This window comes from Physcomitrium patens, chromosome 8 (assembly GCF_059467195.1).
Source record: "Physcomitrium patens ecotype Gransden chromosome 8, ASM5946719v1, whole genome shotgun sequence".
Lineage (NCBI taxonomy): Eukaryota > Viridiplantae > Streptophyta > Bryopsida > Funariales > Funariaceae > Physcomitrium > Physcomitrium patens.
Genome location: NC_143417.1, coordinates 17,463,383 through 17,477,540, shown reverse-complemented (window position 1 = coordinate 17,477,540; position 14,158 = coordinate 17,463,383). Strand labels below are relative to the sequence as shown.

At 36.1% G+C, this 14,158-nt stretch overlaps 3 protein-coding genes and 1 non-coding gene across 10 annotated transcripts; 2 read left to right on the top strand and 2 right to left on the bottom strand.

Moving 5' to 3' along the window:
• Positions 1–3,719: 3,719 nt before the first annotated feature.
• On the top strand, positions 3,720–5,660 carry LOC112285876 (large ribosomal subunit protein eL27). The gene is made up of 4 exons (XM_024527196.2): positions 3,720–3,926; positions 4,531–4,625; positions 5,122–5,203; positions 5,452–5,660. The coding sequence occupies exons 1-4, from the start codon at positions 3,771–3,773 to the stop codon at positions 5,524–5,526; spliced, it is 408 nt and encodes a 135-aa protein (XP_024382964.1). The 5' UTR covers positions 3,720–3,770; the 3' UTR covers positions 5,527–5,660.
• Positions 4,754–4,870, top strand: LOC112286199 (small nucleolar RNA snoR83). The gene has a single exon (XR_002970957.1). It is a non-coding gene; the product is annotated as a small nucleolar RNA snoR83 (small nucleolar RNA).
• Positions 5,661–6,456: 796 nt separating the features above from the next.
• Positions 6,457–11,433, bottom strand: LOC112285875 (uncharacterized). Of its 7 annotated transcripts, none has more exons than XM_073535699.2 (12): positions 11,053–11,191; positions 9,724–9,852; positions 9,494–9,615; positions 9,233–9,317; positions 8,773–8,987; positions 8,437–8,565; positions 8,132–8,188; positions 7,890–7,944; positions 7,620–7,714; positions 7,389–7,452; positions 7,114–7,247; positions 6,457–6,940 (listed from the first exon to the last, which is right to left on the bottom strand). In XM_073535699.2, the coding sequence occupies exons 3-12, from the start codon at positions 9,581–9,583 to the stop codon at positions 6,737–6,739; spliced, it is 1,128 nt and encodes a 375-aa protein (XP_073391800.1). In that variant the 5' UTR covers positions 9,584–9,615; positions 9,724–9,852; positions 11,053–11,191; the 3' UTR covers positions 6,457–6,736. The 7 variants fall into 7 exon arrangements, with proteins under 7 accessions (XP_073391800.1, XP_024382961.1, XP_024382956.1 ...); XM_024527193.3 differs by having other exon boundaries at positions 10,945–11,084; XM_024527188.3 differs by lacking the exon at positions 11,053–11,191 and adding an exon at positions 11,298–11,433 and having other exon boundaries at positions 9,494–9,852.
• A 1,272-nt stretch (positions 11,434–12,705) lies between these two features.
• Positions 12,706–13,444, bottom strand: LOC112285443 (uncharacterized). The gene has a single exon (XM_024526281.3). The coding sequence runs from the start codon at positions 13,398–13,400 to the stop codon at positions 12,744–12,746; it is 657 nt and encodes a 218-aa protein (XP_024382049.1). The 5' UTR covers positions 13,401–13,444; the 3' UTR covers positions 12,706–12,743.
• Between the last annotated feature and the right edge of the window lie 714 nt (positions 13,445–14,158).

The following is a 14,158-nucleotide window of genomic DNA, read 5'->3' as shown; positions in this document are numbered from 1 at the left end:
TAAAAAAATTTAGGAAGTGAGACTTGGTATATATATATTTATGTGTGTGTGTGTGTGTGTGTGTATGTGTATGTAAACTAAGTAGGTTTTTAAAGAGCCATTACATGTTCAAATCTAACAAATTGTGAAGCTATGGTGCCTAATTGAATGAAAAAAGGTATCAATTGCCATGTATTATTAAGAGCTACTATATACAATAACTTTGGTTACTTATGAGGTTTTTATACAATGTTTTAAAGAATAAGCTTTGATATGCATATAGCATAGATAAGTAGTTTACTAAAGAAATATGACGTGCTCTATTCTAAGATAGTATAAGATTGTAGTGTTTATTCATACCAAAATTAGATCAACTACCATGAATTCTATACGTAGTAATTTTGAATGCTTGTAGAATATAAATAGTATTTTTGAGAATAAGATTTAATATATATATATATAATATATAAAGTAGTTTTTTAAAAAACTTATTATATGTTTTATTTGAAGATGGTATGAAGTAATATAATTTATTTAAATGAAAGATAGTATTTGATTATATCTAGTTGTAACCAAAAACTTTGTATTTTCCTAAAGCAAACTCTTTCTTTTTGACAATGCATTTGATATCTATTTGGAGTCTTTTTTAATATTTGGTGATTTTATTAGATGTAGAAATGATTCTTAATAGTATTATAAATATTTTATTTAAAAGAAGTTATGAAGACCTCAATAACAATCAAATAAGAAGGTTGTCTTTCTACCTTAGAATGAAATATTATTGAAAGCTAAGAGGACCTATCAACTGCCTTCAAAGGAAACAAAGATCAGAATATTTAGCAAATATAATTTGTTGTATCTTAGACTTTGTCAATATGTAATTATCACTTCTTGTGGAACTTGTCCCCAAAAGAGGGAATAATATCATGGAAAAATATAATTACTCCAATAATTATCTAAATAATATGAATAAATAGAAGTAAACTAATATAAATAAATTTAATAATATCTTATAGAGAAGCTTATTAGATGTGACTTTGACTTTATATGTATTTGAAATTAATTGATAGATTAGAAACTTAGCCAAAAAATTAGCCATATGTAGCATGTATTGGTAGCTTGTAGTATAAGCTAACTTTATAGCATACATATAGAAAATTTGCCTTGTAAGTTAAGACATGTGTCTTATAAGTTGGACATGTATCGAAGATCCTATAGAATGGTATCATGTAGCTCTTAGTTAAATAATATATATGGAGATAAGAGTGAAGTCTTCTTCATTCTTGTCAATGCCTTTTTAGTCTTTAGTCTTGTTTCAAAACTTTAGTCTTTTTGTCTTTGATAATAGCCATTTTAGTTTAATATTATACCATCTATAAATAATTTTTTAGTCTTTTTGAATGATACAAGAGTATATTGATCTTTTAGTCATTTGAAATTTATATTTTTAACAATAGGTTGGATAAAAAAAATTATGATTTATGATATTATATAATATTTCTATATCTATACTATTATTCCATAAAAAGTATTCTAATTTAATTACATGAAAAACTACATTGTAAATTTTTTAAAATTAAAATTATTTATTATTAAAAAAATAATATGTTTAATTTTTTATTATAATAAATTTTAAGTATTTTTAAATAAATATAATTATAAATATTAAAATATATTAATTTTAATTTTTAATTTTTAAAAAAATTAAAAATAAATAGATAATTAGTTATTCATTTATTATTGAATCATAAATTTTTAATTTAATAATTATTATTTTTGTAAAAACTTATAACTTTATTTAAAGACTTTATTCATATGAATCTTTTCTTTAATTTATTTTATACATATAAATATTATATAATAAATATTTAATTATTATTTTAAAAAATAGACATAAAAATATAAATTTATAAAAATATATATATATATTTAAATTATTTTATTTTTAAATGATATAGAAAATCAATAGAATACAAAATTTTAAAATTTGATATCTATTCCAATACTTTGTAGTTTTTAAAATCAAACCTTATACATTTTTTTGTAGTTTTTATAGTTGTTTAATAAAATATTTCTGTATTTTCTACATTATTGGTGTTTTGTATCTAACAAAAAAAATCCCTTTAATCTTTTGGTTATCTAATTTAAAGACATTATAAATCTAAATAATATCATTCTAATAATTTTTTTAAAATAAAGTTATATTTGAAACATGATCTTCTAGTTTTTATTTGATGTGTTGCAATATTTTTGTATTTGTGTTGGTTGTGAAACATAAAAGTTGTTGCATTTATAGATAATTGTTATGAATATGGATTATTTTTTAAAATTTTAAAAGTAAAATTTAAATATTCTTTTTTATTAATTTCAATAATCTAAATTGAATTACATAATTAGCCATACATTCTAATATTAAGTGTACATATTTAATATTTTTTGAAGTATATATTATGTCATTAAAGTGATCAATTAAAAAAGATAAAAAACATAACTTTTATAGCTCAAATCAATAGCTCAAATCAAGTTTCAAAAATTATATACTTTATCAACTTTTTTTCATTTTGTATTATATTATATCAAAAAATTGGTTCACAAGTGCAATATTTTTCTACTTAATACCAAATTTCAACATTGTGATACGGTTAATGATACCACATGAATATTATTAACACAAAACAATCTTTTTGGATTACTATTTGAATTACATTGTGCTACATAAGTGATAAAAATTGTTTTTGCAAAAATATTTATAAAAAAAAAAAAAAAAAAAAAAAAAAAACCTCTTATTTCTTAATTTTTTTTAATATAATATATATACACATACAATCAGCCCTTGTTTTGGTCAAGCTCTTGAGACCAAAAAACTTGTTGATTATATATAGAGTAGTTGAGTAGATTTGTTATTATCATTGTTGTTGTTGTTATTTTGTAAAGTGTAATTAATGTTTCAACTCTATATTTTTTCAACTATAAAAGTTTAATTTTTTAAAAGAATGAAAATCCATTCCTAAATATTTCTTTCAATTAGTTTTTTTTCTCTGTTTTATTTATTTGCAATTAATTAATGTATAATCCATAGATTTAAAAACACCATTTTCAAATTTTTATATCTTAAATTTTATTTTTTATTTTATTTTTTTATTTTTTATTTCATATTTCAAATTCTCATTAAGATTTATTAATAACATAAAATTAAAACCTCTCCAAAATTGAGAACATTTTTTGAAGAACTTTGTAGTAATTACTGCATTTTTAGATCAAATTCAATAAGACCCAACATAACTCTTCTTGTTCACTACGAAAATAAGAAACCAAAAACGATCCTTAGGCTCATGATTCTTTCAAACACAAAAGCACTACCATTAAAATAAAAATAAAAAAATGAAATTCTACTTGTTGAAAATGATTTATTCATGCATGACTCTATTTTAGAAATCAAGATAACTTTGGTGATAATTCAAAACGCAATATAATTATATTGTTATAGATTTGTACTAAAAATACATTTTGATTTGTAATGTGTGCAAATATTTGCAACTGTCCAGATACACAAACACCAACAATGTGAAAGTCAGATTCACAAGCACATACCCGCGAGCAACTCCCGGGTTTCATCCTGGTATCAACATTGTCGCGTTCACACGGAACGAAGGCGCAAAAGGAAATTAGGGCAAAGGGGGTTTGCGGCAGGGGGGTTGTAGATATGCGAAGCGCAGCGCAGAGTCTTTCCTTTCCCCATCTCTGCATTCTCCGTAGGTCTGCAGGCCTCTCGTCAACCGCGCGGCGACACGATGGTGAAGTTCCTGAAGCCCAACAAAGTGGTCGTGCTCTTGCAAGGCCGCTATGCCGGCCGCAAGGCTGTCATCGTGAAGAACTTCGACGATGGCACCAAGGAGCGTCCTTACGGCCACGCTATCGTCTGCGGCATCGCCAAGTACCCTCGCAAGGTTTGTAATTTCGCGCCCCCCGTTTGTTACCCGCATCGCCAGGCTTTTTATAACAGCTTCTGATTTTTAGGTCTACGTGCCTTTGAAGGGTTATGTTGTGAGTTAGCCTGATGGGATGCTTAGTTTCAAGTATCGTTTGTTACTGGGAACAGTAGTCGATTTGTTATTTTGGTTTAGCTTTACATGTTTTTCCGGGTTAGTTAGGGGAGAGTTCTGGACGAGAAGGTTTGTATCGCCTCTTCAGAAATTTGTGTGGATATTAGTTTATTTTTTCTGTAAAGTTTGTTTACAGCAGATTCCGAGGGTTTTACATCCTGGGTGTAGGCGCTTAGAGTAGAATGCATTGCATGTGAAGCTGTAGGGTCTTAAGTTTGATTTTAGCTTTGGCTTAAATAGGCGGTTTGTAACGAAGCATTTCACTCTTGTGATTTTTTTGTTTATTTACATATTTATTTATTAATTTTTTTCGGTGTTTCCTCACGGAGCTTGTGCTGCTCTGGAACAAACTCCGCACCCGTAGTATTTAAAGGATGATTGGGCTAGGGGAGTTAAGGTGCACGAACTCGTGCTTTCTTCTAAGTCTCTCTTCTATTCACGCATGCAGGTTATCAAGAAGGCTTCACAGAAGACCATTGCCAAGCGCTCAAGACTCAAAGCTTTTACTAAAGTGGTCAACTACAACCACATAATGCCCACCAGGTACTCACATTGTTCGTTCACTTAATCTCGCTCAGGGGGTCGTGTAAGACTTGATACGGTGTTAGAACTGGTAGTCGATGCAGCATTCGAAATCACTGCAGTCTACTTCACAGTTGCGCCTCTGTTAAATCCCAGCCTCACGTTATTTGTTCGTTTGATTCATGGGAGGCCAAAAGAATCCTGGAAGTTTCGCTGGCAACATCCGTATTGCTGGGCGCAATCCGATAGTAGCATTTCATACATTCTTCGATTATAATCTCTTGTGCTCATGCAAAGAATTGTGATTCCTGTCCCTTAAAAGGTACAACTCGGCAGTAGGGCAAGCATTCAGTCGTACTTCTTACGTTTTCTCTTATATCAGGAGGCATATGGTCAGAATCTTCCTGCTTGGTGTTTGTCGATAATATGACATATATAGGGGACTTCGATTACGTCTAGCGCGTTTGGACTTAAAGTAGCAATATTTGACGGGACTTACAAATGTGAATTGTGGCAGGTATTCCTTGGACGTGGATTTGAAGAACACCGTAACTGCCGACAAGTTGGAGTCTACAGCTAGTCGTGTAGAATCCAGAAAGGTATCACTTGCTAACGTTTCGGGGTCTCAACCATTAGTTAGTAGTCCTCAGTTTTACAGCCGCTGAGAACTTGTATTAATATCGATTACTGATCTTGTTGTTGGGTATTTGTTATGATGTGTAGAAATGCAGTTAGAACTAGTCGCTGTTGTTTCGTTCAGAAATGGGTAAATTGAATTCATGTGTTATATATCATAAATAGAGTTTTGGTAATCTGATACGAAGAGATTCGCGATTGATATCAACAGGCGGCCAAAGCTGTTTTGGAAGAGAGGTTCAAGACTGGCAAGAACAGGTGGTTTTTCTCCAAGCTTAGGTTCTGAGAAAATTTTCAAGATTTTCTGCAGTTTGAGATGAGAGAATCTCGTTCTGTTCCTGAAACTTTTTCTGGAAAGACTGGATGATGTTCTTCATTCACTACTGGAAGTCATATTTTCTCGGTTCACTTTCCTTTGAATACTTCGTTTCATTTTCACTGCATGATATGGTTGTCTCTATTTGATGAACATTGATGGTACGTCATCCTTTATAGAAAACTCCACATATTTTTGTACTTGTTTAAGTTATTAAACTTAGTCATCTCTCAAACACAGTTAATTGCCAGCTTCCCTTACTACTTGATGGTTACTTGTTATGTCCAATAGCTTGGCTTGTCATATACGGCATTTTAGCTATGCCATGACTTCAGCTTACAATTTCTCTTTCAGTCTGGTTTGCAAACATTTTTTGAATTTTAATTTATTCACTAGATAAGTACATAATGAACAACACTGGGCAAACCAACCTTATGAGTGTCGGTCCATTGGACAAGGGATGCCGTAGTAATTTACACCTGCGTCTTGCAATGAACAACAACTGCTCTGAATCTGAACCTGGCCTTTAGTAATGTTTGGCGGCATATCGTCATGACCTATTGAAAGAGAATATAAATCTGTCACATCATGTGACATTTTGCGAACTGGCTTTGGAAGTAAAATTATATTTATCACTATGAACCGGTCGTCTCCTACCCCTACAATTAATTGTTTGAACGTACTCATTGGAATCATAATACTTACACCCGTTGTAGAAACACGCATAAAATAAAGAAGAATTAAAGAAAACGACACTGTTGCAATGGTTCCAAACGTTGTGTATGTAACATTGGTTTACAAACAAATGCGCCAAATCCTGTCGTAAGTGTAGTGAAGTAGCAGTACTGAAAAATCAATTAGTTACTTCGTTTCATGGGAAAAATTGGATGCTATAAATAATCCAATTGAAGTGGTTCAATGACCAGGTTTGAATCCTTTTGATGTGTTTCACGTTAAAATCTTTCATCAACGTCTAATTTGTTTAACAACAATTTGCTAATTTAATTAACAACAATTGCTCAATAAATTCACAAAAATGGATGCTCTAAAAGGACTCATTCAAGAGCATTTCGAAAAAACTCAACACGCCTAAGTTTGCAATTCAAGGACTATAGCCCCTGCAAATCATACTTGCAGATTATACTTAAAGATCAACAAATATATAGAATATGTAAACATGTTAATCATGCACCACGCGGCGGACACCCAGTATCCTCTCAAAACCCATCAGTATAATTGCGAAGATCTCAAACACCGTGTTTAGGATCTTCGCATACAAGGCCTTGATTGTTGTAATTGTGAAGTTCCAGGCTGACACTGGCCAGTAGTATGGGTGCAGTAATCGGAAAAAAAGGCTGATAAGGTGTCTTGAATGCCGTCCAATCTACGATACCAAAATAAGTAAATTATTGAACCATCAATTTCAGGTCGTGCAAATGCAATTTCTCAGTGCAGCAAATGGTGAATGCGACGATTAGTAGCCCTTGTGATTCTTTCCAAAGTCTCATGTTATTAATACGATTTGTCCAATTAGAACTCTAGGATATACGAACTCACTGGAAAGAGGACATCCAAGGTTTCCCAAGCAGCATGTCGGACTGGCCGAGTTGGGTACATGGGTCCTCCAGGAGCTGTGAAGGAGTACAAAGCAGTTTTTAACCGTGTACTCGTGGTTGCCCGCAACTCCACACCTTCAAACAATATCATGACACATTCACTATCAGGTATTTTGGTGTGAGTTGATACAATCACAAAATGATCCAACAAGACTTTCTGACGTGAGATCCGTCTGTACGTGCAAGAAAAAGATTAATAAAGAATTATCTCATCACCTTTCAGTGCCTTCATGCTTGACAAATAATGTAGAAGCACAGGCTCCACCTTGACCTTCTGTAACTGAAAGTCTCATCAAACAAAGAAAAATGCTGGAAACAGATCAGAATATAAACTCAATATAAATAAATAAATAAATAATCATGAAATATCTTGTGTTAGAAAAGAAAACACTCCAAACAGATATATCATCTGCAAGCATTAAAAAAGAATTTAAAGAAGACATGCACCTGATCTGTAAGCTCCGTGACAAACATATCAGCTGGTTCAAGGACAACGTTGGATGACTTCGGTACATTCTTCAAATAGTACCCCAATCTGTCGGCTACACAAGTCTCAAAAGAGAAACTTTCTTGGTCTGTTATCTAAAACAATGATTGCAACTGACGTTTTGACATACACTGACTTCTTCCTTTGCCTTTGAGAGACGTAGCAAAACCTTCAGAAAGCATAGTACAGGTACATCCAGTATACATTAGATTCAAATAAGTCACTAGTACCTGGTTCATAGTATAACAGGTACCGAGAAACCAATAAAAGAAGATCTTGTCGAGCCTGCCCATTCAACAATAGAAAAATAATTGCACTACATCAGCGATCGAGAATCTATAATCCTATTTCTACAGAAGTCTGAGAACTACACAGCAGAACTTGGGCGCTGACTTAAAACAATCCAGAAAACCAATCATGCTAGCTAGGACCGGAGTACGCCATAATAACCCGAAAAGTTAGAAAGCTGCACCTGAATGGGAACCCTTGTGAGACGCTCAGAGTCTAAGACAACCTCCTCAAATGTATACTACAATCAGAACACCAGTCAAGATGAGGATATAGAATAAGACCAACACATTGACTCATCAGAACTCATACAGAGAACGAAGATTTTCTGGAGCACATTACAGCATATGAAATGCACAAAACAATCCAGTTACAAAACGAGCATAGCTATATATCCGAAGTTCTGCAAGGAGCTTAACAATGAGGAATGAGAGGCCAAAGACAATAGAATGAAATTAAGTCAGACAAAGAAAAGCAAAAACACCTTACATTAAACATGGAGTAAAATCGCCGCACATTACTTTGCAAATCAATCCAAAATATATTGCTTGCGCCCTCTACAAACGCTGTTGAGTATCGCAAAAACCCCTCTGACTCTTCTCTGGGAATCTCAAACAACTGTCAAATCCAGTAAGATTCTGTCAGAAGTAGATTCTGTCGTTCAAGCTGGTTCAAATAATTAAATGAGCCTCAAAATGAGTTGTATATATATATATATATATATATGTGTGTGTGTGTGTGTGTGTGTGTGTGTGTGTACGATTCAACTAAGACCAAAGATGAAACCTGACTACAAAATTAAATTGGTTTCATAGAATAAATTACCCAGCGATGGAAGAGCAGCGCAAATATTTGAGAAACAAATGATTGACTCCATAATTGTAGAAACAGAGGAAGGATTTCCTTTCCATCCTCCGGAACTTGGGTATAGTGTTGTGCGAAAATTTCATAGAAGCATGGGCGTGGGTATGTGCCGTTTGCATTCACAGAACCACCATTCTCAACACCGTCGGCAGCTTGTGAAGAACCATAAAGTCTCTCTGCGAAAACGACATTCCCATTACACCTCAGGTTGGTAATGAATTGCAAATCCATAGCCAGCCTTCACACTGAGATGAAATATACTCTGAAGCTAGAGTGCAAACGCCAAACTTATACTACATAAACAATATTCCACGATGTAACCTATTCGCACAACAAGATCACCTGACCATTACAAGAATGTTATGGCTAATCGTGATCAGATGAATTAGTTGTGAACTTTAAAACGGAAGCTTTTTCTTACCTAGAGCACGCTTGTCCACTTCTAAGGCAACGTCAGTAAAAAGTTGCCGCAATAATTCTCCTCTTTGAGCGGGATAATCAAGTGCCTGCAATCGACGTATAGTCATAAAATTGGAGAAATATGAAAATAGTTTAAATTTGGTGTCCATAGTCAAAAATGTAAAACTACGTGTTGTGAAAATAACTCTGCTTGATTGGAACATAAATCTTTCTAAAAGATATTTTCTTCTCCACTCAGTAGCATTTATGCTTTCCCCAGTACCTTCTGCAACTTGCGCTGGACTTCTTGGGTTAACTTCTTCCTAAAAGACGAGGGTGTGAGTTCACGCCGCTGCAAACTGCGCCCTCCCATCCGCCCTTCAGCAGAACGACCAGTTCTTTCAACTGCTTCACATATTACCATCAGCGAATCCTAAATAAGTTATCCACCACAATCAAACTCTAATCACCCTACGATTCTCCAAGTTGTGCCAAATTCGGTCCTCCACCCACCCTCTGATTCGATGCTTCAAAATCAAATATAGAAACCAAACTGTTGAGTTCGCCGGCAACCGTAAAACAATATCGACACGAGGTTATAATAGCTGTTATTTACGCCAATTCTTTGCCGGTCATCTGTACCTGTACCACAGAATACACAACCAGCTGTTGAATAACCTCTTCACATATATTAAGGCACACTCCAGCTGAGCTACAAGCAAACATATCTTGCAAAATGCAACTGGAGAGTGTCAAGACATACAAGAATTGAATAAGGCAGTGAGGAATGTAAAGCAGTTCACTTCAAAAGGTCAAGTTCGACTGAAGGTTCAATATACCGAAGGATTGGTCGGTGTCCAACGCATTTATCAAATTGCACTCATTCGCCTCTACCCACAACTCGAATCAATGCTTTAAAGCTCACATTCAACGAGAAAAGAAATGTTCAATGAAAATTCTCAAATCTTTCGAGTTCTAAAGAACGAATAATAACGGTTGATGCACTTAATCGCGTTCGTTTCGTCCATAACCCACAATCAGAAAGCGAAAGGATCCTGTGACATGAATGCAGTAGTAGAATCGCATCCTCTTAAGACCGCAAACCAAGGGAAAAATATTTGCTCCCCTAATCCCTAGGATAGGTCAAGACAGGATTGGAGAAAGATCAATGCCTAAAACCTTCATATTAATTCAAAGAGCATGGTGACTATCCTTTAAACTTTCAATGTGTCAAGAAAGCTCTTCTCGAAGACAGGGGCAAGAAACAGCAATTAGCGCTCAAGGTACAATCACTCGGAAAAGATCCGCTGCAGCTCAACAATCAATTACTAGCACATGAAAAGCGTAAGATGCGTCCGAAGATGTGCATTTTGCTAATCTATTCGCGAAGATTCCAAATCGCTGACAGCTCTGAAGTTATGAATATAATTCACCGCAGTTCTACCTTGTCATCACCAACGTACATCGGCAGCTAAATTCAACTCACGGCAATTAAAGAACCAAGAAAAGAGACAAGTATGTATCGTTCGCCACACACTCTGGAGACAATCGGTCCAAAAGTCGAAGAAACAACAGTCACGGCGCTTAATCCACCAAAACTACGAGAAAAGCCACGAGAAATTCCCGCCACCAGCCCAGAATCCACAGTTCCAGCAATTGCAGGACCTTTCCACCTCGAACACCAGCTGCCCTCTGAATCCTTCCCACCACAAGAAATCCGGCGAGATAACTCACCCCGACAAAAGAATCCAGAGTGACTCCCACAAGCCCGAACACTCCAAACCGATTGGAAACACCGAAACTATGAACTAAGCTCACACAAGCTTCAAAGTCGAAACCCACCTCTGGTTCTGCAAGGCAACAAAAGTCTGACGTAGTGTCTGGTAAGAACACCGTCAGAGAATAACACTTGGTGTCACATGAAAACGGAGCCTATAGTGAACGGTAACTCGGAAAACACCGAACTCAAATTTATCAGGGTAGAATTAGGGCGGGGAGAAGACGACCTCCCGTTAAGCACAGCGGCAGATACGGTTGCATTGAATTCGGCCTACTCTCTCGGGCACGACTCAGCAACTAATTCTTACCAGGACCACATTAAATTCGTAATTTCTGTCGATGCGGTGTGCGCCTCTCGTATTCTGCGGCGATAAGCATGACTCTAAATCGGCCAAGTTGGAGTAATTTCTTCTCTGGATTGGGATAACATCATTTGGAAGCAGAAGCTTTACATTTATTAGTGCACACCAGTCTATACATTGATTGGAGTGTTGGAATCGCATACTACATGACTCACGCTTGTCGCATTTCCAGTTGCTTGCCAGCTGTCTTCTCAACATGCTTTTTACACTAGGCTGCATAACTTGCAAAGATCGGGAGCCGGAGCAACAAAATTGAGCAAACCAGAAGGAATCCCCATGCTTCAAGATTCTGGCATCGCAATTATCTTTACATGGGGCCACTCAATCCACACCAGGTGTAAAGATAGTGGTGCTTCGGGGACACTTGTTCTTGTGTACGACTTGTTGAAAGACAGCGAATTGAGTCCAGTGAAGTGTTGTTCAAAAAGAAAATTAGTTGACTTGAACTCACTTATTCCTTCTGGACTGCCCAGCATTATTCGCTAGCACATCAGCATTGACAGCTGAAAGATTAGGTTGAACGACTACCTCAAAAAAAAAAAAAAAAAAAAAAATGCAAAAATTACAGAACTGTTCGCAAGCTCACTGGTGTCGTGAATTTTAGGTTTACGCCACACTCCAATGGAATGGTCAGCAATGAATTGACTTAGAGCTGATTCTGAGATGCCTGACCAATTTGGCTGGCTACACCGGCAGCCATTCACAAGTCTGGTGGGTAATCATCATCACATACACCAATTTTAAAATCATTCAACTGGCAAGAACATGGTCATCTTCGCTTCGCACGTTTTTCAGGCACGGGTAAAAATTCTACAACAGGATGACTGCACGACCTCAAAGAACGCCACACGACAGCAATTTAAAAGGCAATCCACAAAGCCCTGATATTGAAATCACTGCAACTGTGCTAGGGCCTGCAAGGACTTGATTACCTATAGCCTAAACCCTGAAAATTACAAAGGCATGCAGTACGTAAGACATACAAGACTTTTATTCAGCAATGAAAACTGTCAACTTTTTTTTTTTTTTTTTTTTTTTTTTTTTTCCAGGACGCAGAAAATTGCACGTTATGATAGTTCCACTCTTTAAAGTTTCATGGGCAATTACTGGAGAACTTCGAAATTACTTCCGTTCAGCAAGATTGACATAGCTTAATCCAAGCAGACGGGTGGAATGGAAGAGAGAGAATCCCAATTGAAAAAGGAATAAATGCTGGCACCATTGGATAAACCCATGAGAGATACTGAATACAACTGCAATTAAAGACCGTCGCAACACACCGCCAAACGCTACGAAGAGTGACAAACAAAATTATGCAACGAAGCACACACGACAGGTGCAAATAGAGCGAGTATGCCAATCAAAAGAGTAAGGACAAAGCCATTTCTTCATTTATTGAGCATACTCATAAGAGAAATCATTTAAGCCAAGCATCGTACTAACAGTCAGGTACACGAGATACAGAGTGCCGAATACCGCTATAGCAACCAAGATTTGCGTCGACGGGTCTTTCAAAAGATCCAACAGCGGCTTCGTCAAGCTGTACAATCCTCCGGACACCACAGTGAAGAAGTAAAAACCATACCGCCGAACATTATCCCAAAACTCCTCCAACAGTGGTCCTTCGGGCCCCAATGCCAGCGCACGCTCGTCAGGAAGACAAAACAGAGCAAGCGCGAGACTACCTATAGCTAACTCCCGAGCATTTTCCCTCACAAATCTCTCCAGGGTGCCATTAGCGGACCCTAAGAACTCACTAACCGAAACACAATCCAAGCTACTCACTCGCTCATTAATCTCATCCTCATTATATTTACAAGTGGCCAATTCCTCCATCCGTGGCAATATATCCGCCTGTGAATCAACTAAGCCACGAACCAGAACCTCGGGGGTTGATGGAGCTAGGGTTAGTGGAGCCAATTTCACCTGCTTCGAGCGACGAGTTACAGGTAATCTCGACGTCGTCCCCGGCGCTGCCAATCGCGACACCGACGTCCGAGGCCCACAAAACAGAGTCGAAATCGAGGTTGAAGCTTGCAGAGTCGCCATAGCTTGCAATGCAGAGCGCCACAAATATCCTCCTCTGCTCAATTGCGAGCTCCCCTTGCAAACACCGAGTGTGCCTCGCGGTGGTGAAGAAGCAAGCCGACGACAACGACGACGTCGATGATGAGGACGACGACGACGACGACGACGATCCCATGTAAGCGACAGAAGTTGACGAGGACCAACAACGTCCGTCCATGGGTGGATAACGGACCCCCTCGCCGACCCATCTCATTTCACGACGTGGGGATTTGCTGCCACGAGGGCTCGATGGAGTCCACGTGTGTGAAGTTTTTTAATTATTTTTTATTTATTTTTTCATTATTTTTCTTATTTTTCTCTTTACAAAAAGGGTTTTAGAAGTTGGAAAAGTGATTGTTTTACAAAATAAAAAATAAAAAAATAAAAAAAATAAAATGTGGGTTTTATATGGTGGTGAACAAGGCCATGATCTTGAATTTTGATTGTTGTGCACATTGCACGTATATTTTTTAATTTTTTATTTCTTTGATCTTTGACGTTATAAAACAAAACCCCTAATAATATAACCTTTAATTGCCATCTTTGATCCATCTTGTTTTCCTCCTCTTTCTCTCTTGTTGTTGTTGTTGTTTTGTTATATATATGTGTGTGTGTGTGTTTTTTCATCATCTTAGCTTCTTTAAAAACATTTCCATGTATATGGTAGAAGAAGGAATCATGATGCTCAAATAATAATAAATTGGTCTTATTAAAAGTAATCTTATTTGAGTCATGGATGC